This window comes from Typopeltis vanoorti, chromosome 12 (assembly GCF_054136105.1).
Source record: "Typopeltis vanoorti isolate ZY-2024b chromosome 12, IOZ_Tvanoo_1.0, whole genome shotgun sequence".
NCBI classification, from domain to species: domain Eukaryota; kingdom Metazoa; phylum Arthropoda; class Arachnida; order Uropygi; family Thelyphonidae; genus Typopeltis; species Typopeltis vanoorti.
In genome coordinates, this window is record NC_143560.1 from 126,482,040 (window position 1) to 126,495,052 (window position 13,013).

General features: G+C 34.3%; 1 protein-coding gene across 4 annotated transcripts in view; it reads right to left on the reverse strand.

Annotated features, from left to right (window-relative positions):
* LOC150101214 (rho GTPase-activating protein 45-like) overlaps window positions 1-13,013 on the reverse strand; it is a 519,012-nt gene that overhangs the window by 245,538 nt on the left and 260,461 nt on the right. For all 4 annotated transcript variants that reach the window (XM_090401286.1, XM_090401287.1, XM_090401288.1 and 1 more), the window contains one exon: window positions 719-799. In XM_090401286.1, coding sequence (XP_090257412.1) covers window positions 719-799 — 81 coding nt within the window. The remainder of the gene's footprint in view (window positions 1-718; window positions 800-13,013) is intronic.

The window sequence follows — 13,013 nt, forward strand, 5'->3', positions numbered from 1 at the left end:
GTCAGTTTTTCATGTAGTACTATCATACAATCGTCTACACCCCTTGAGGATACATGTCAGGAATTTGAAGATGATATATAACTTGAGACCAGTTCGAATTGTATTTGAGATTTTAGATACCATTAGGACACAGTTCGCAAATATATCTATTTTACAAAATAAAATTCTACCAAAAAGGTTGCAACTAATGTGTCACATAAACTTTGTGAAAAGGCACTGTCCAACATGAAAGTGGCACATGCATATGTTAAAGAGTTCTATGCAGACAATGTCCAGCATGAGCATGTTAAACAATAGATTAGGTAACAAATGCAAACATATAGAAATGTTTTCAGAAAATTTAGAGAAACAAAAAATGCTAATAATAATAATTCTTAATAAAAATTGTATTCATCAACTACTAATAACTACTAATAACTACCTAGTTATCTAAAAATAAGAAGCTTTTCTGATCGTTAAAAACCGAATGTTTTTATTTATATTTTAAAAGTATTTCTTTATTGTTTCCTGTACATTTTCATTGTTTTGGATTTGTTTTACACATATCTTTATATGAATATAGAAGATATTTTACTGAACACTGGATCCTGCAAAGTTCTTAATGTTATGACTTATGGCACATTAAAAATATATTTCATATGCTCAAACAAGATTAGACTATGCAGAGTAATAATATAAAATGTAATTTCTGTTAAAAATCAAGATAAACAAAAATTACCATTTTTTTAACTTCTCTTTCCCAGGCTTCTTTGATTTGCTTCCGAATCTTTTCATGCTCATTCCTTCTGATAGTTAGTGGCTATAATTTGAGGTGAGATAGGGAGGAAGGAGAGGAGGAAATAGAAAAAAAAAATTCTGTAATGATAACATAATGGTAATGATAAAAAAAAAAAATACAGAAGTATATATAGTGTACATTTTTGGTTGATATATTCCATATGAATGGAATATATCAACCATTTTATGCTTCTTATCCATGTTATTTCAATTTCAAAGGACACTTTGCATCCACATTGTGACTGATGTGTGAACACATCAAAGCCAGTAGTGCAGTTAAAAATCCTAAAAGAATTAAATGAATGGTATTCAAAATGACATACAGACCCATATTTATATTTTGCTATGACCTATAAATTTTTAAATAGTATCAGAGTGATTTGTATAAATATTTATTCATATACTAGGGAATCCACTCTTGCTTTCCAACTTTTTTCCTAATTGTGTTTCATTCAGTTCAGGAAAGTGTCTAATGCCTGGCAGCCATGGGACCAGATAACAAAAACATAGTCAATGTATCTAAGCCAGACTTTGGGTTTTAAAGGAGAGGAATCTAGAGCACATTGCTCAAAAGCTCACCATTATCCCCCCCCCTCCCCAATTGATAACTTTTATATGGAAGCTTTTGAGCAATATGCTTTAGATTCCTCTGCTTTAAATCCCAAAGTCTGGCTTAGATATGTTGACAATGTTTTTACTATCTGGTTGCATGACCACCAGACATTAAACACTTTCCTCAGCCACGTAAACAAACAACACAAATGCATACAATTTACAACTGAGATTGAAAGGCAGAATATGGTTCCTTTTTTAGATACACTTGTCACACATCTTCCTTCTGGCAGTCTTTCCTTCACCGGAAACCTACACATACTGGTCATTATATACACAAACTCCTACCACCATCCAACACAAAAACTAGGTGTCATTAACACACTAAAAAAAAACAAACAAAAAAAAAAAAACAGGACTTTGAAGATTTGCTCCAATGAACAAGCACTTAAAAGATGAATTAAAAGTTATCAGCAATACTCTTCTAAAAATTGGTTACAGCCAAAATACTATCATCAACAAAATTCTTCACAAGACCTCGCTTAAAAACAAAAATAAACTAGACTACAATAAAACTGTAACCATTCCATACATTAAAGAGATATCAGACAAAATAAACAGAATACTACAGAAATACAACCTTAAAGCCACCTTTAAACCTCCTGCAAAATTAAAGAACTTACTCAATTCATCCAAGGATCCACTTCCTCTGCTGGCCCACCCTGGAGTATACCATATTCACTGCACCTCTAATTTGCCCTATATATGGGAAACAGGACATACAATTCCTATCAGAAAAAAGGAACATAAATGGCACATTAAATTTAATAACTATGATACAGCTGGCCTTTCTGATCATGCTCTGAATACTTGACACAGAATTGACTGGAAAGGCATCTGTTATTTACATTACACCAAAATGTGGTATGAACATAAATTTAAGGAGGTCTGTGAAATTCTTATCAACCACCCTAATCTTATCAATAATGATAGTCTAAAAATCCCAAGAATATGGAAGGCACATATTCTACCTGCATAACCTTTCTGCCTAAAAGTCAATTATAAATACGATTATAGGTAATCCAGGATCTTAATTCTAATATAACAACTCTCATGTTAAATTAGGACATCACTCTTGTTGTAATAAAACTATCTATATGAAATTGTTTTCCCAATGTTGTCATAAATAGAATATAGCTTTGATGTAGTTATTTTATTTATTTATTTTTTCTCACTAGAGATCAGTCCAGTAGAATAACCACTGATCAAATCATTCTCTCTTTGGCATACTGTGTGAAATGTAATATAGCTTGTCTGTGTGTGTGTGTGTGTGTGTGTATATATATATATATATGTGTGTGTGTGTGTGTGTGTGTGTGTGTGTATATATATATGTATGTGTGTGTGTGTGTGTGTGTGTGTGTGTGTATGTGTACTCCAGATGATGTCCTTGATATGAGGGTCGAAACGTCAGGAAATTAAAATAATTATTTCTAACACACAGTTGTAGTCTCCATAATTTGTCTGAAATGAAATCAAATAGAAAAGGAAACTACTTGACATACTTAGAATACCTAAGTGAATATGCCAATTTTCTGAAATAGCATTTATAAAAATCCAGTAATTGAGGATGAGGAAATATTAATTATTTGTACATAATGTTTGCAATGAATTCATAGGTCCTTTATTTCACTGCTCTGCCTTTAGATTTATTTTTTTTCTAAAATGGCCATTTTGTCCTTTATTTTGTGAATTGAAATAGTAAACTGAATATTGGAGTGCAGCACATAGCCCATAGAAACATGAAACTGTCATTTCACCGGCACTCGCTAGTGGTGCGGCATATATGCCTGCGTTGTTGATATGCATGTGTATATATTTTACTTGATTGTGTGTATAGTGTAGAAGCTGTGGTAGGAGTGAGTGGACAAAAACATTTTAAAAAAATCATTGAATTTTGCTTATGTCTTCCTGGATTTACTGCTCCGACTGAACGAGTATTTCCATTAGTGAACAATGTGGATCAGTGAAAAAAACCAATTAAAAATTGAAACACCGAAAGCATGTATTGAAACCAAATGCAACTTGGACATGAATTGTATACAGTTTTATGAATTTTTTAAACACAAACCTGATTTATTAAAAAAACTTCATTCTTGTGAAAAGTACCAAAATTAAATTTCTTAAGTAATATGATTGTTTAAAATGCTACGTACATGTTTATATTTTATAATAAATGTTATAAAGCTCTTTAGTTTTAGTGAAACAAATAAAAGCAACTTGCTTTTATTATGAAATAATTTCTGATTCATCCTTTATTTTCAAAAAATATGGTCACTGCATAGTAGAAGAAACCATATCTGCAAATTATTGCAATGTTTCGAAATAAAAATATCAAATTGCATATTATGTGTGTTTAATTTTTTTGTTATAGTGAAGCGCAAATTCTCTTTGTAGAGAATTTGCACTATAAGCACTTTTTAAAGCCACATAAATTTTACTGCTGCCCCCCCCCCTCCAGATGGCATAATCCAACCCTGTGAAATGGAGGTACTTAGGAAATCTGAATGCAGTTACAGTTGTGGATTGGATGGGATATTGGCTCACATTTTAATAGAATGTGCAGGAGAATCGATTATGTAGCCTTTAGGAGAATTGGGGATATAATCTTTGACTAAGCTGTTTAAGTCTCAGCTCTGGCAACATCCCAAAAGAGTGGAAAGAGGGCAAAATAATTCCTTTGGAAAAAAAGGAGCATCTAGGTCTGTGGTAGCGAATTATAGATCAATCAGTATCTCAGGAGTGATGGCAAAAGTACTGGAAAAGTTGGTCAAAAAGAGAATTCAAGAATGGGTGGATGAGAATGACACTCTAGTGGTAGCATAGCTTTGTGAAGGGTAGGTCATGACTTAGTAATCTATTATCTTTTCACAATAGGGCGACAGCTGACTCAGATAAAAGGAATGGCTATATGACGATGGATTTTGCAGAAGCATCTGACAAGATATCACATGGAACTCTATTAAACAAACTACAACAAATGGGGATGTATATGAAACTGATGATATGGATAAAAAAGTGGCTGATGGACCAAAAAAGTAGTATAAGGAAGAGAAGAATCCAGGAGAAGGCAAGTGACTAGCAGTGGTGTGCTGCAGAGCTCTGCCCTTGGACCATTGCTGTTTAATTTAGATATAAAATTATTTAGGAAATAATCTGAAGGGAGATATTCAGTTGTTTGCTGATAATGCAAAGTTGGGTAGGGTAATAGTTAATTAAGGTTATATATTTGCAGGATGATTTGAATAGGCTGACAGTATGGGCAAAACATAATGGATGTCAATTTAATGTGGAAAAGGTAATGTTATGCATTTTGGAATACAAAGATTACAAGCTGTGTACCACATTGAAGAAATTGTTCTCCAGGAAATTGATAAAGCCAGAGATTTGAGGTTAGTAGTAGATAGAGTTGAAACTTAGAGAGCATATTGCCAGGATAGCTCACCAAACTACTTGGTTATTGAAGAACACGCTAACAAGCGGATATAAGGGAGTTTTTATTCCTCTTCATGAAGCCTTAATATGACCACATCTGGATTACTGTGCTCAGGTCTGGTCACCTGGGTTTCTTGATGATGAGGAAGTGGTAGAGAGGATCCAGAGGCAAGTGGCTGTAGATGCTTCCTATGAGGACAGATTGAGGTTTTGTTGCAGAAGTCTTGGCTGATATGTGTTCTTGCTACACCAATATGTATAGCAAGAATTTAATCCTTCTCTCTCACCAGAGTAGTCACTGAGTGACAAGACAATGTCAAACATAAACTCAATCCTTTTCCTACTAACTATAAGTGGTAGTGAAGTCCATTTCTTTACTTATTTCTAGCTTCTGTCTTGAAAATAGTGCAAGTAGAACTTCGCTTCTTTCTCAGCTAACATTTCTAATCTTTTCTGTAGACCTTCTGCATGGGGAATTACAGAGCTTTCAAAGACTATGTTCATTTAGTATGTTAATAGTACTAATTCTACTAAGCAGAATAGTAGAATTATTGCAGTGAAAGTATATTTAAAGATATTAACTATTCTATTTGCTGGAATGAAGATGTGTAAAACTCTCCTTTAATATCTCAAATTTGATTTGATGCAACTCTACATAATTTCCACCTCCTAACTTGACCTATTCCGAGTTTATTATTAATATCTGACCTCCATGGAGTCAGAGATTCATTGTGGGAGGTACACACTATTGCACACAATGCTCATACAACTGTGCTTTAAAACCGATTCAATGTGTCTACACCCATAACACACTCAGGCAATGCATTCCACTCATCAGCCACTCTCCATGCAAAGAACCTACTCCTCTGCTCACACCCTCCTTATGCAGTTTCCAGTGATGGCCTCTTGTTCTATGCCCCTCCCATTCCATGAAAAATCTCTTCCATGTCGACCTGATAACAACCCTTGACTAGCTTATATGTCTCAATCATATCCACCCTCATCCTCCTATTCACGAGGCTCTGCAACTTACATTCTCTCATTCTGTCCTCATACTCCATATTCCAAAGACCATAAGCACTCTGAAAAGGACTCTCAATTTATTCATTATGAAAACTTAAGGGTAGAGCAATAATAGTTCAGGATAAGAAAGAATACTACAGCAGGAAGTTTACTTTAATGCTCAGGGGCTATTTTCAAGCAAAGCTTCAAAACTAATTTTCTTCAGTGCACAGAAGATTTTTTTAGATGCACAGAGCAAGGAATATACTGAAGTGTAAATAATAATATATTTCAATAAATTTGTTTAGAGAATATTTAGTTCTGGACAAAGGAACATGTTGAGAGCAATACTGCCAAGCATAGAGCAATAAACCAGGATGTGACTAAAGCAATCTGCATGATATCACATGGCATTTGTTGGACTATCAATGGTATTTGTTGGACTAGCAATGAAGATCACTGAGAGAATAACAGCTATCTTTCTATGCTATCATTCCAAGCTGAGGAGCTGAAAGCTAGCACAGAGAGAGACAGAGAGGTAAATGTGAAGATATGGAATAAGATGGACCCAGAATTTCCATAAATTTTAGTAATAAAATGGAGGTTTTATTTAAGTACACAGACACAGATATATGATGATATTTTCTAGCTACTTTTTAGAAAAACCCATTCAATTGATGAAGTGATGGAACAGTATTTGATAATTCCTGCTGTCATCAGTGACTGGAACAGAAGAAACAGATATATGTACTTCCATTATGTCATGTAAAAATTTATATTCTTCATTTTGAATGGAAGTATTGTTTGTTTCAGTATTCTCTCAAATACTAAAAGTTAAGACTATCTTGTTACTTCAGTCAAATTCTTCTGTCTAAAGTTGAAAGTGGAATGGATGACTGGTAATAAACTTTGAACTCTGGATGCAGAAGAGGCATTTGATATTAGTTACTCTGTTCAGTACAATTGGAGAACTAACCATTGAAAATTTGCTTGAACTCAATGTACATCAATCTTTATTTGTCTGTACAATATAATTTAAGAGAAAGTGTATGAGAGTGATTTATACACTGGTGTTCAAAACCTAAGGATGAACACTATTTCTGAAGATCATAACCACAAATTCAGACAAATCAGCTATTGGCAATTTGTATAACTGATGATTTCGAGTAGAAAGAAGGTAGACGTTCAAATTTTTGAATCATGTGCAAAGGGGTCATGAGGTAGCACTCAACAGGATAAAAGGAAAAAGGCTGCACTAGGCAAATTGTGTTTGAAGGAATAAAGTTGCACACTCGGATGTCTTGTAATGTCTCAAAGACATCACCTAGATGTCTTTGAGACATCTAGGTGATGGGAAAGAATTATTGGAAAGCTTTGAGGCCACAGAATTACTGATATTGCCAGAGTTTGAAATCTCACATAGCATTGTATCCAGGCTCTGGGCAGTATTTCAAACCAATGGAATGTGTTCCAAATGTTTGCTAAGAGATTCCCCCCCCCCCCTCACTCTACCATGGAGTATGAAGACAAATTTTTAGTTATAACAGCAAAATGTAATTAACACACCACAGCTTAGAAGTTGGCTCCATTTAAGCACAGTACGCAGATATCTCAACAAACTGTGGCAAGACATCAGCAACATGTAGGCCTATAAGCCTGAAGGCCTAGTCTGTATCACTTTATCCAGAGTTCATTATAGAGAAAGTTTTCAGTGGTGTTGCATTCATAAAACTTGGACAAGACACGAACGGGCTAATGTATTCTTTACAGATGAGTCATTTTAGTCTTTTCACCGAATCTAGATGACACTTGATCTGAGATGAAGGTGGTACTGCTTACCATCATGAGAATGTTCTTGAAAGGGATAGATATGGCAATGCTAAGGGAGGCATTATGCTTAATGGATGCACCAAGCTACAAGTGCTGGAAAAAGGGACCATGATTGGTGAATGATATTGCAACAAAGTTCAATGTCATGTTCAATTGTTCCTTAGTGCTGCAAGCAAAGAATTCATTTTTTATGAATGACAATGCCACACTCCACATTGTATATGAGCAGTGCAGATACTTCTGGAGATAGATGATATTAATCAAATCCAGTGGCCAGCACACTCTCCAGATCACAACCCCATAGAACATTATTCAAATTAAGAGGATATTGAATCCAACATTATTTCAAAGCCGAATATATAGAAACTACAAAAGTTTCATGCCGAATATAGAAACTATAAAGTCTCGGCGGATCTTCCCATACAACATATTCAAGATGTAACACGCTGATATTCCAAAATCCCCTCCAGAAAACAAACAAGGCCTTGCTCTGAAGGTGGAGTGGGTCAGTTTGCCTCTAGAACCCCTGAATCACTTGGTGCTAAGCATGGTACGACATTGTGAGAGCTGCATCGCAGTTCAGGGTGGACATATTCCATATTGAAATGTCTCTCTGCATAGCTTTCCGTAAGCACTGTACATTAATCCCTTAACTATGTCCTTAGGAAATTTGTAACTTTTGCCAAAAATATATTGCAATTTAATTTGTAAAAATTTTAGAACACATTTTATGTGTAATATAATTTATTAGTGTGCTGACAAAAAAAAATTATGTCCACATTTGGGCTGTAGTTGTGAAAAATTTTTCATATACAAGTAAAAACAGTTCGTCCTTAGCTTTTGGACACCAGTATATGTTACCTAGATGAGTTATGTATATAATTACTTTAAATAATATTTCATTTATTAAATGATTTCTGGATACACATGGAGTATATCCAGACTGATTTCCAAATTACTGACTGCAGCTATAATAGTGATTAAGGTTTCTTTGAATTTAATTAATACTTTAGTTTGAAATCAGTAATGGCATGGCCATAAGAGACAAACCTAGTTAGCATTTCAGTCACTTATAGAAAGACTCTATAAGAAAGATTACTAATCTTACAAGCAAATGTGTGAAAGCAGTTAACCTAGCATGTTTATGGTGCATTGTGTGTGTGTGTATACACATCATGTACTGTATATAACTGCTTAAAAATTAAAAACTGATATCATATTCATCACAGCCATTTTAACATATTATATCATTCAAATTCCTGATATGTACCCTCAAAGGAGGGAAGGGTATGTATTTATATAATTTGTATATCTTCATCTTTCTTCTCTTCCGTTTAAGACAGGTTGAGTCTTCCCTTGAGCAAGATCTTCCAGTCTTCTCTATTCCTTGCTGTTCCTTATATGTTCTGCATCCTGAAATGTTCTTTATTAATTTCAGCCAGGCAATTCTTGGTCTACCAGGTCTTCTTTTTTCAGTTGGAAAAGTAATGATTAGGACATTAGGAAGCCTGTCTGTGTCCATGCGTACAGTGTGGCCAAACCATATTATTATTGTCTTTTTATACAATAATTCTTGTCTGACTGTGCTGTTTCTTTTCTTTTCTATCCAACTTGTTCTATTTATTTTTCTTAAGCATTTCATTTCAAATGCCAGCAGTTTTTTCTCCTCTCTTTTCTTAACTGTCCATGCTTCTGCTCCATAGATGACTGTTGGTATAATAATTATTGATTCATATAATTTGATTTTGGCTTGCTTAGATATCTTGTTTGTTTTTCCAGATTTTCTGTAATTTTCCCATGGTGGTCCATCCTATCGCTATTCTGTGTTTGATTGTTTCAAGTTCATCTATTGTTTCTGTTAGTTTTGATTCAAGATATATGAAGTTGTCTACTTGTTCTCCATTTAGGGTGGCTGAGATGGTAGTTCTATTCCTCCTTATTTTCATCACTTGCTTTCTATACAACTTCATCTAGATATATGTTATCCTTGCATTACTCCTTTTTGGATCTCTATGGGTTTTGTTGTGAGTGTATCCATTTTAATTATTACTCTAAGACCTGGACTAATTATTAAAATTCTGCAGCACACTAAAAATATATTCTTTTAATTTTTTTGATGATCTGGCAAAAAATAGGCATAATTTTGATTGATTTACACACAGAAGATATTAATAATAGTAATTACTTATCCTTTTTGCTCCAAAAAAATTTAAACTATATTTTTGACATTTTGAGTAAGAAAACCAATACTCAAAATTATTTTTTAAATTTTTTATAATTTTTTCAAATTAATATTAAATGTATTAAATAATATACATACTTGCAGTTAATTTTAATGAGATATCTGAGCTTGATGTTGTTTCAGAATGTCTTCTGTGCAAGGTCGAATTTTAGATAGGCATACTCTTAAATCATCTTCCAAGGCTTCCAGCCACGATCTATTTTTGTTCTTAATAATATTCATTGCAGAAAAGCTTGATTCGTACAAATATGACGTGCAAAATGGAAGAAGTACTTATATTGCTTTTTTTTGGTAATATTGGGAAATTCATTTCTTAGAGATAACTAAAACGAAGTATTATCTATTGTTGAATGTTTTAGTTTTAAACCTCTGTCATTTCTTATATCTGTTAATTCGTCCTCTTCTTTAATCTTTAAATTTCCCCATTTACACATGCTTAAGACAAACAGATCACTTATTCAATCAAAGGATGATATGTCAAGTGAGGAAAAATATCTTTCAATAATTTGTATTTAGTAATCTTAAGGTTTGTAAAATCGGATCTATTAGATTTTCATTCTGTTTACACTTTTTCGTTAGGTTCAAACATATTTACTGCATTTTATTTTCTGATTCTTTCTTCCCAATGCATTAGTTTTTCCTTGAATTCATTAATTTTGTCAGTGGAAGTAAGAATGTTTTCACAGTCTCCCTGCATACTTTTATTAAGTGTATTTAAAGATTGAAATAAATCAGCAAGAAATGCAACCTTACTGCACCAAAGCTCGTCGCTAAGAAAATCTGATAACTCAGATTGTTGAGTTGTCAAAAAAATTAGAATTTCCTCTTTTAGTTCATAAAATCTTGATAAAACTTATTCATGAGATAACCATCTCACTTCTGTACGTATTAACAACTGCGTGTAAGAAGCTTCCATAGTGCTGCAAACAATCTCGATTGTAACGGCCTGGCTTTTATATAATTGACTATTTTGATAGCCTCGTCTAGTAATTTTTTAAGCTCAGATACCAATGATTTTGATGCTATTACTTCTCTATGGAGAAAACAATGTACAAAAATAATTCTAGGATTCTTATTTTGAGCCAGCATAACAAATCCTTTTATTTTCCTGATATCGAGCGGGCACCATCCGTGCAAATACTGATTCAAGAATCTCAAGACAAGTTATGGCGATTAAAGTAATTATCAACAACATCAGGGTGCTTAAGGGTCAAAGCTGTATAATTGAGAGGAGACTTCCACATAGCCTTTAAAGGAAAGCGGAGAACAAAGCAAAGCTTCTGACCTAATGTCCAATCCTCACCTTATCGTGGTGAACCCTGTTGGGTATCTACCTGGATACCGAACGAACGAGGATGGGCTGGCAATCTGGGATTTAGCCGACCAAATTGCATCCTTATTGGCTTAAACCAATATAAAAAATGATGGTACAACATGACAAAATTTCATGCCAGCTGGGGCGTCGCCCAGTTAAACAACCGGGCGACGCCCCAGTTGTTTTTGCCAGGGAACCAGGGCAAACAGCGAAAAGTCAGCTACTGGAACAAATCTGAAAACACACCCCAACTCAAAATCACTGGCGTTAAAGATCGGTACTATCAACATAAGCCTGAATTGCAAAAAAATGGAGCTAGCAGAGGAATTAGATAAATACCAGATCGACATAATAGAGGTGACTGAAACAAAAAAAACAAAAACTGGGTGAGATCTTCCTGGGCAATAAATACAAAATGTTATATTCAGGCAATGAAAATCAAAGAAAAGAAGGAGTAGCCATAGTATTCAACACTAAATATGAGGCTAATCTTCTTGAATGGCAGGCAGTCTCAAGTAGAGTGATATGGGTAAATATCAGAATGGAGAACTGGACAATGAGACTTATTTGTGCCTATGGTCCCACAGAAGGCTATACTATGGTAAAAGTGGAGGAATTTTTTTGAGGCTCTAGAGAATGCTACTGACACAATGAAAAAGGAAAAGCTGGTTCTTGTTGGGGAGCTAAATAGGGTAGGAAGTGATTGTCAGACATACTAAAAAATTTTATGTACCAACATAAAAATGTGCACAAATTCACATGGAAAGAAGAGGCAAGAAATAAGAAAAGTCTCATTGACTATGTTATTGTTGATAGTGATGTTTTCTCCCTGGTGCAGGATACCAGAGTGTACAGAGGATTTGAAATTGGAAGTGATCATTATTTAGTCTTCAGCAGGATAAAATGGAATTTCATATTGAAAAGAATGACATGTAAGAAAGTTTTAAAGCGAATAAAAGTTGAGCAGCTGTCAGATGTGAACTGTAAAGTAAAATACACAAAGATTATTGAAGAAAAAATGAAAGAGTTTGAGAACAAGAACCAAACCTTGGAGATTCAGTGGCAAACCCTGACTGATTCAGCCAGAGAGGCATGTGGTGAGGTTGTCTGCAAGAATAGAAAAATCAGAATTCCATGGTGGACACAGGAAGTTAGAGATGCAGTGAAGGAAAAGAAGAAAGCATATCAAAAGTTCTTGGCAAATAAGTCAGCTTGTGCTCTTAGAGAAGACAAATGTAAGAAAGCTAAACACTTTGTAAAACTAGCTAAACAAGTCATAGGAGGACTTTGGCAAGAACATAGAAAATAAATATCAAGAAGGTGGTAAGATATTCGGAGGATGTTGAAGAAGCTTAGAAATGGAGGAAAGTTTGCTATAAAAGGAGTTAGAGATGATAAAGGTGACATGAAAACGGGAGAAAAAGATATTCTTGAAGTATAGAGTAATTACTTCGAAAAATTGCTAAATGAAACAAACAGTGATAGCACAGTGGTAAAAAACAGTCAACAGGCATACAGTCAGGAATACATATCCATACGTGAAGTAGAAAAAGCCATCAAAGCCTTGAAATGTGGAAAGGCAGCAGGAATAGATGATATTCGACCAGAAATGCTGAACTATGGTGGTATAAAAGTCTTTCAGTGGCTGCACATCATAGTTCAAAAGGCCTGGATAGAGGAACAAATTTCTGATGACTGGAGTAGAGCTCTAATAGTACCCATATATAAAAAGGGAAATAAAACTGAATGTGAGAATTACAGAAGTATTTCCCTACTGAGTGTTCTGGGCAAGATTTATGC